Source organism: Lepidothrix coronata, unplaced genomic scaffold (assembly GCF_001604755.1).
Source record: "Lepidothrix coronata isolate B3197 unplaced genomic scaffold, Lepidothrix_coronata-1.0 Scaffold10, whole genome shotgun sequence".
NCBI lineage: Eukaryota > Metazoa > Chordata > Aves > Passeriformes > Pipridae > Lepidothrix > Lepidothrix coronata.
Genome location: NW_016690190.1, coordinates 8727190 through 8735709, shown reverse-complemented (window position 1 = coordinate 8735709; position 8520 = coordinate 8727190). Strand labels below are relative to the sequence as shown.

The following is an 8520-nucleotide window of genomic DNA, read 5'->3' as shown; positions in this document are numbered from 1 at the left end:
CAAACAGTGCAGAATGAGGACCTTTTTTCTACGATTACTTCCAAAAAATCAGCCATAACTCTTGTAACTATACAAGCATAGAAGGAGTAAATGCAGTATAACAGCATGCATCAGACACTGGTGTCCATCTCAGATTGGTGTGAAGCAGCCACGTTACCATATCAGTTTCAGAATGCAGTGGGGATGCAGAACAATTTGCCTGTCACTTATGGAATAAAAAAATGTCTCTGTATGGCATCTCCTAAATTTGTGTTTACAAGATACAAAAAAGGTGACCTAATTGTAGACGCATGCAATACAGTGACACAGAGACAATTCTGTGCTTTGTTCCCTAGAAACAAAGTGTATTTTAAAATTACTCCCCATCATTTTCTTCTTCGAATGAGTCAGTTCCCACTTCTTCATAGTCCTTTTCCAGGGCAGCCAGGTCCTCTCGGGCCTCTGCAAATTCTCCCTCCTCCATGCCTTCACCCACGTACCAGTGCACAAAAGCTCTCTTGGCGTACATCAGGTCAAACTTGTGGTCGAGCCTGGCCCAAGCCTCGGCAATGGCCGTGGTGTTGCTCAGCATGCAGACCGCTCGCTGAACTTGGGCTAGGTCTCCACCAGGAACTACTGTGGGAGGCTGATAGTTGATCCCAACCTGGAAACAGGAATATGAGAGAAAGTTGTATAAAAACAGGAGCAGAATGCAGTCAAAGAGGTGAACAAGTGTGACTAAAGTTACAGATGCTGGGGTAGAGTGGTGCCACTATTGAAACTACCAGATGGCAAATGCCATTACAAATGTCAAAGAGTATGATACGATGCATGCTCGTTTTAATATCTACATTATTCTTCTCTTTAATGTACACTGGCAAGTTTGTAGCTTTCTTAACAGCTACTGAATACTGAACATAGAGTTTAACCAAGATACTCTACAGAAACTAATACAGAAAGTTGGTTCCCAGTTAAAAGTTTTCATTGTTAAAGGAGGTGTTCATATGGCACATATTTTTCCACTGTTAATGTCTGTATTATTGCTGAAAGTATGTTACCAACACTGCTACATAGCCAGCAGGGAGAGGCAGTATAATATTTCTGGGTGAAATAAGAGATTTCCTAATATCAGCATTTCCTTTGCTGTAAACTGTATGAGTTTTGGTATTTCCTTAATTTTAGATGGTGCTTCAAAGGGAACACTCATTGGCTGTTCCAAAATTAATACTTCTTTAAATTTTAACTCATATACGCTTCAGATTTCCACTTATTTAAATAGGTAGAAGCCTATTTAAAGTGGGATGTTCAAAGGAGAATAGGCACACTTTATGTAAATGCATCTTTCTTATGTTCACTGGGAAATACACAAGATTGAAAACTTTAATACAAGTTTTCTGCTAGACTGAAACTGCCCTTTAAGACATTAAAGACAACCTCATGGCAGCCCTGCTCTACTCACCTTGAAGCCTGTTGGGCACCAGTCGACAAACTGGATGGTTCTCTTGGTCTTGATGGCAGCGATTGCTACGTTGACCTCTTTGGGTACCACGTCCCCCCTGTAGAGCATGCAGCAGGCCATGTACTTCCCGTGCCTCGGGTCGCACTTCACCATCTGGTTGTTGGGCTCGAAGCAGGCGTTGGTGATTTCAGCCACCGAGAGCTGCTCGTGGTGCGCCCTGTCGGAGGAGATGATGGGGGCGTAGGTCACTAAGGGGAAGTGGATGCGTGGGTAGGGCACCAGGTTTGTCTGGAACTCCGTGAGGTCCACGTTGAGGGCCCCGTCGAAGCGCAGCGAGGCGGTGATGGAGGAGACGATCTGGCTGATGAGGCGGTTGAGGTTGGTGTAGGTGGGCCTCTCGATGTCCAGGTTGCGGCGGCAGATGTCATAGATGGCCTCGTTGTCCACCATGAAGGCACAGTCCGAATGCTCCAGGGTGGTGTGCGTGGTCAGGATGGAATTGTAGGGTTCCACCACTGCGGTGGAGACCTGAGGGGCTGGGTAGATGGCAAACTCCAGTTTGGACTTCTTTCCGTAATCCACAGAGAGGCGTTCCATCAGTAAGGAGGTAAAGCCAGAGCCAGTACCCCCACCAAAGCTGTGGAAGATCAGGAATCCTTGCAGCCCAGAGCAGGCATCAGTCTAGAAAGCAAAAGAGAAAGTAAGAGTAAGGGTTGAAAAGGAATGAAAATACTTTGTGTGAGCTTATCTTGAACTGAAGGAGAGAGCCACCATTGGCAATATACAGCATAGATTTCATGGCAGTTTTTCTTGAGAAAGGCTGGTGATACTCATGCTTTGCTTCCCTCACTGGCTCAATTTACAACATAAAACTGGAGCTTTATCTGTCCAGGCCTTCACTCTCTGAATTTCACACTTGTTTTAGTTAGTCTAACTGAAACTAGAAATGTACAGCTGCCTAATCCACCCTTCCATATCAGTATTGGTGCTCTAGGGCTGTGCTGATAATGAAGAGTTACATATTCAGAACGACTTTATAAAAACACCTGGAGGCACACAGCTGGGAAGTGAACTACAGGGCTTCTCTCTCTTGGACTAATGATGATGCCTCTGTATGTCTTGCAATCTCTTTTCTGAACCGTTGGTGGTGTTTGCAGTTAACAAGGTGTTAGTTCTGCCCTTCTTCCTCCTGCAGAATCCAAACTGCTGTTTCAAAACAAATGGGACTTACCAGCTTACGGACACGATCAAGCACCACATCAATGCTTTCTTTGCCAATGGTGTAGTGGCCACGGGCATAGTTATTGGCTGCATCTTCCTTTCCAGTGATCAGCTGTTCTGGATGAAAAAGTTCCCGGAAGGTGCCAGCCCGCACTTCATCTGAAGATGAAAGAGAAATTGTAAGAAGCTGCAAGTGCTCCAGTGCCAACAAGTTCTGGGTGTGGTTGGCATTGATGCAACCTTTCGGTCACAGGAGGTCATAATGCCAAAAAACAGATGCTGATGGAGAAGGGAAATGTCTCCTGAGCAATTTTTCACAGTTGCATTTGGTGGATTTATGGCATATCCTCTATCCAGCCACAGAAGTTATCTCCTCATGAACTTCTCAGTGACAAGTACAGCCAGACAAGTCCCTAGAACTAGAGTGTGAAGAAAATCAGGTGCCCCAATTCTTAGACATCCTTCTATTATTGGAGGGAAACTGTCAGGGTCCCACTTTGAATCTGAGTTGGAGAAGAGCAGAATTTGAATGGCAAAAATATCACGATAAACAAAAACAGAAGTTAAATGTTGGTGCAAAGAGAAGTTGTACACACCAGCTATTAAACTGCTGGGGATCCTCCTGTTCCTATGGCTGTAACACCTGTGGCAGAATCTGGCATTCTGTGTCACAAGGCAGTTAATTTCATGCTATCTAGGGGTAGACCAAGGGACAAAGGGCTACTTTGTGTCAGTGGAGCCTGGAGGCACACCATGGAGATATTAGGAAAAGTATCCTCATCTCCATTTTGCAGGTTTATTTCTATACTGACCTACTACAGTTGGTTCCAAGTCCACCATTACAGCCCGTGGCACGTGCTTCCCAGTGGCTGTTTCGTTGAAAAATGTGGTAAAAGAGTCATCACACTTGAGTTTGTCTTGCAGATCCTTGAAGGTGCCGTCTGGCTGAATGCCGTGCTCCAGGCAGAAGAGTTCCCAGCAGGCATTTCCTATCTGAACTCCAGCCTGGCCAACGTGAATTGAGATGCACTCGCGCTAAGGGGAGAGAGCAGAGGCGAGGTCAGAAAAGACAGTGCTCATTAGTTCTCCTTATTCCTAGTGGTTACTTTTTTCCCAGTGTATTGCTGTTCCAAAAATTTGGTGAACTGTTGTTGTCAGCAGTTCCCTTGGTAGTTCAGCCCCACAGCCACGATGAGACTACACGTTCACACTTGATACTGGGACAGTTCTTTAAAAAATCAAGATCTATATGCTGTACTATGTAAGTGCATGAAAAAATTAATTTCAATTACACAAGCCCCACCTTTCCTCCTGGATTGGCCCTGCTGAGAAACACATCCCAGTTTAGTTTATTTTTACTCCTGGCTGGAGCCTGACACAGCCATGTGGTATCCTTCAACTTTATGTAACCCAAGACAGGGGATGCCTTTTGATCCTTCTCCCCTCTGACAGCAGGCTAGCGTGGAAACTTGGAAGAACTGCTTTAAGCAACATTCACCTAAGGAAATAGTTTCAGATTCTCTCGGTTGAAACAAATGTTCCTTCCAGCTCCTGAGCATCTATTAATTTTACATTGCAGGTCCATTGCTTATCAGGCAGTGTCATTGCAGCATAGAATGTTTATTTGCCTAATTTTGGGCGTTGCTTCTGTGGCAGCCAGGAAAAGAAAACAAAGTGTGTAACACCAGGCTAAAATTGCCAATTGCTTCAAAATCCTTTACACTTAAAAGTACAGGAGCACGAAGGCCCTGGTGCTGGATTTCATAAGTTCACAAACAGCATTATAAAGCAAATACTTCTGAGTTAGTCCCAACAATTACAACACTGGGTGTAGTGAAGGCAGTTTTTTGAGGAGAGACTTGTTTCAGGCACAAGGTTTTTCACCTTTGGTTCTAATTTGGAGCAATTGTAATGAAAGATGCCTGAGCTCTCTTTTTGTGATCCCAGTGGCCCTGTCTATACTAGGGAGTAAGAAGAAGTCAGGTTGTAGCACTGAACACTGGCCTGTGATCGCCTGTGCTGACTGATAATTAGCATGCTCTGGCACAGTCTTGGCTTAGGCCAGTTAATACTTTTCTAGACAATGCTTGGGTACAGAATAGAACTCATTGTCAAGAATGGTTTCCAGTGAGCAGCTCACCGACTACTGCCAAGCTTTGGAGAGGGAAAGAGAATTGAGGTGCCTAATTATGAAGCAATCCATGCTACCTGGCTTCAAGGGCAGAGGATGGTCCTAATTTAATTTTATTTTGTAATATTGCATTTAGAGATAACCAATGACTTAATATCAGACTTGACCAATAACTTTTTTTTCTTTAATTCTTTAATTTCTTTAATTCTGCAACTGCTTACCCTGCAAAATCATCCTGTGACCTGAGAACGAAATTCCCCAAAAACTAAATCCTCAGGCACGATGTGTGACCAGCAACATCTCTGGACCAGTGTTTTCTTCACAAATTGAAATATATATAGCTAAAGATATTTTTTCAGAAGCAACTAGAATTTCAGAAGTCATCACTGCCCCGGTTAGCCTTCCCCAGAAGTTCAAACGAACATGGAAAGTCAATTTAAATATTTCATTCGATAAAATAAATTATTTCTATTCAGTACTCATTTCTAAGATCCTGACTCTGCAAATGCATGTGCAGCAGCATGTGTAATGTGCTCTCAAGTGTACTTGCACAACCCTGTGTTTCTCAAGTGAGTTGTGCAAAAGTCTCTGAGTTATTTCAGTAACAATGAGGCTTCATAGGTCAGTGTGTCCCAATCTGGAGGATTACTCGGGAGACACTGAAAGCACATGTGGGCTTAGAGAATTCAATTAATGCTGATTTTGCACAGGGCAGGCTCCTGCTTTTCTTTTAAATCCCAGTGTGAATCTGTGAGGCTGGCAGCAAGAAAAAAGTAAGGTCTTTTCCTTTTAAACACAGCAATGAGGCCAGCTGACTTCTTAAAAGTATGCCTTTTAGAGCAAAGCTACAATTACAAGTCAAGCAATACTTTGAACCTAAAGAGCTGCTTTGCTCAGTTCCTCAGATCAGTAGAGGAATTGATCTGGTTTTGCACAGATGGAACAAGTGAATGCTGCCTCAGAAAGTTACTATTGCCTCAGAAAGTTAATATTGTAAAGCTTAGTAGAGGACTACAGTTGAAGATTTTCCTTTTAGACTGAGTTTTCAGCTGCACTAGTTTGAAACGGTGTCTCAACCTTAGCTTTTGAGCCATTCCATTTTCTCCTACCCCAGCAGTAATTTTGAAATATTCTGCCAAGCAGAGAAGACACTAACAAAGAGGTTTCTGATTTTGCATAGTAAACAGCATTAAAATAGACACCAGTCTTTTAGCACGGAAGGGAGTGGGCCTTCTCCAGTCACAGGCAGAGTAAACTGATCTTTACATGATATTTAAATTTGGACCCTACTCCAAACTCATGTTTCACATCCTACCACTAATGTACCAGGACAGGCCTAACAAACTGTGTTTTTATCTACCAAGAAACAGTAGAAAGGACAAGGTCCTGTGTGAAACTAAACAGCTTTGACTCTTAAAAAAACAGACTAGTACGTGGCTCTAGTATATGCTGCACAAAGGCAGACTTTATTCTTCCAGCTGTTCCAGAAACTTACTCACTACCCTAGGTCTGGGGAGCCTGTGGGCATGTGTATCTTGCTTGCAAAACGAGCTCTCTCCTTTTGGACCTGCAGCTGTACTGGCAGAAAGTAACATAGTTCTCTGCACCAAAATTAGACTCAGTGCTAGACACATATTGGGGTACAAGGTGAAATGGATTTTTCACATTCTAAGAGGTTTTGAGAGATTTCTACAAATTTATAACAAACCCCCAACTCCTGAAAATGAAGGGCCTTTTTTTTTACTTACTTAAATGCATACATATATAAAAAGATCCATGGACTCCAGAAAAACACATGCATACACCATATAGCTATGGGCAGTGCAGCCATTGGGGCTAAATTAATTTAAAACAGACTAAAAAGTAAGTAACTTTTTTCTTTTCTTTCTAAAAAAAAATAATATTATCTCCTATAAAAATGAACCAGTGTTGAGAAAACGTCATCACAACAGAAAGTGCTAGGCAGCTACGACTCCAGATCTAATTTATCTTATAATTACGCTAATTAGGGACTCTCTGAAGAAAACTTTGCCTCACCATGCCTTATTGCTTCGCTGAGATTTTCTGACACTCCTTTCCCGTCCTCTTACGTGGTAATTGGTGCGTGAGACCAGGGTTTTGTGGCACAAACTACTGATAACGATGGCAGTTGTTACCTGCCCGCGGTCCTCCCCGCCCCTATACGACTGCTGCTCCCACATCCCCCTTACCATGGTGTCTCCAGCGGCGTTTCCTTCCCGTTGGGATCAGTGGTGGCAGGTCTGTGCAGGAGCCTGGCTCTGGGCTGCAGGGCGGGAGGCACAGCCTGGGCCCAGCACCCGGCACCTGCTGCGGCGCTTCAGTGTCACAGCGCGGTGGGAATAGGTCACCCTGCTGCACCACTGCCTCCTGCCCTCCCCACGTGAGCAAATCCACCCAGGCAGGGCTCAGACACACCCCAGACTTCAAAGTCAGTGCAGCCAGGTTTGGCACGCTTATTAAATCAAGAGCGTGGCCATGCAAAACACGGAACACTGTACTTTCGAGCACCTGAGGATTTTATATCACCTACCAGGCACGTGCCTTCCCCAGTCTCCTGTTCTGCCAGTGTATACATGTGTAGATGAAAATCACTCCTAAGTTCGAACAGAGAAGGCATAAGAGAGCAAACAAATGGAAAAGAGAAGGGTAAAAGAGAAACAAAAATAAAGAACGGGAAAGTAAACATAATTACCATTCTGGAGTGTGCTCTACCAGTGCTCTTAAATGATCTTCTGGCTTCTCTATTAATGCCTCTCTATTAACATTTTAATTGACTCTTATTGCTTCTCTTCCTGTGCACAGTCATCTGGGCTGTCAGCAGTGTGGGACAGCATTCAGTACAGATTCTCACTCATCTGTCCAAACACAGAAAGAAATTTGATTCTTATTGCAGTGTTTATTGCAGGACAGAGCTGGAGGCATCACACCAACGTTCTGACACCAAATTAGGGCAGTTGCCTCCACCACTTTGCTCCTTCTGCACTAGTTCAGCATTGGAATACAGCAGAGAAATCCTTGTGTTTGCAATTCTTAGGTAACAAAGAGGAAGGCATGTTTAATTGCTTGAATCTGAGTGATATGTATCCCCTGACTTTATAAATGTACTGTTTATTATGATGTTTAATCAGCAGAAATTTAAATAGATAATTCCTAAAATGTAGGTTAGTCTACTTTGATGTGATATTAATAGATTGTTCTGCTGCTGTTGGCAACCATTTTCTTTAACACGTACATTTTAACAGTGAGAAATAGTTTATACTGGTTTTTATAAACTCACATGTAGTTTGGTATAGTCTTTATTTTGCTGGTCTTTACATAAACCTGCAAATCACTACTGGCTAGGAAAAGCTAGAGGTTCCTAGAGCCATCTATATTTTTTTACAGACAAAGAATTTCCATTATTATTTCTATCTGCTTCTTTGTTTAAGTTCAGTCTCACAGTTGTCCAGGAAACCATCAGATTGTTGCTTTGAGACTAAGGAATAGGTTGTTCTAGTGTTGTTGTTTTAGTGTTCTTCTTCCAGTGGAAGTGGTAACGTTCCAGAAAAGCTCTGGTGCTCCAGAGAATCTGAAATGTTAATGCTCACAGCTTCACCAGATATGAGCTCCGTGCAGAGCATCACCTCAGGAAAAAGTCTCGTGGCAAATACTTTGAGAAGTCCACCATTCAAACCTCTTAGGCACACTTGGAATCAACATGTCAGATCTA

The 8520-nt window shown here is 43.2% G+C and overlaps 1 protein-coding gene across 1 annotated transcript; it reads right to left on the bottom strand.

Annotated features, from left to right (window-relative positions):
* Window positions 1-315: 315 nt before the first annotated feature.
* On the bottom strand, window positions 316-7088 carry TUBA8 (tubulin alpha 8). Its single transcript, XM_017804762.1, has 5 exons — window positions 7001-7088; window positions 3472-3694; window positions 2670-2818; window positions 1439-2119; window positions 316-643 (listed from the first exon to the last, which is right to left on the bottom strand). Exons 1-5 carry the CDS (start codon window positions 7001-7003, stop codon window positions 356-358), a joined length of 1344 nt encoding a protein of 447 aa, XP_017660251.1. The 5' UTR covers window positions 7004-7088; the 3' UTR covers window positions 316-355.
* Window positions 7089-8520: the final 1432 nt, after the last annotated feature.

Excerpts from the sequence above, each read along its gene's own strand:
- TUBA8 (XM_017804762.1), bottom strand. Across the intron at positions 2,819-3,471 it reads CTTGGAACCAACTGTAGTAG|ATGAAGTGCGGGCTGGCACC; the intron begins GTCAGTATAGAA and ends TTTCATCTTCAG. Across the intron at positions 2,120-2,669 it reads TTGATCGTGTCCGTAAGCTG|ACTGATGCCTGCTCTGGGCT; the intron begins GTAAGTCCCATT and ends TTTGCTTTCTAG.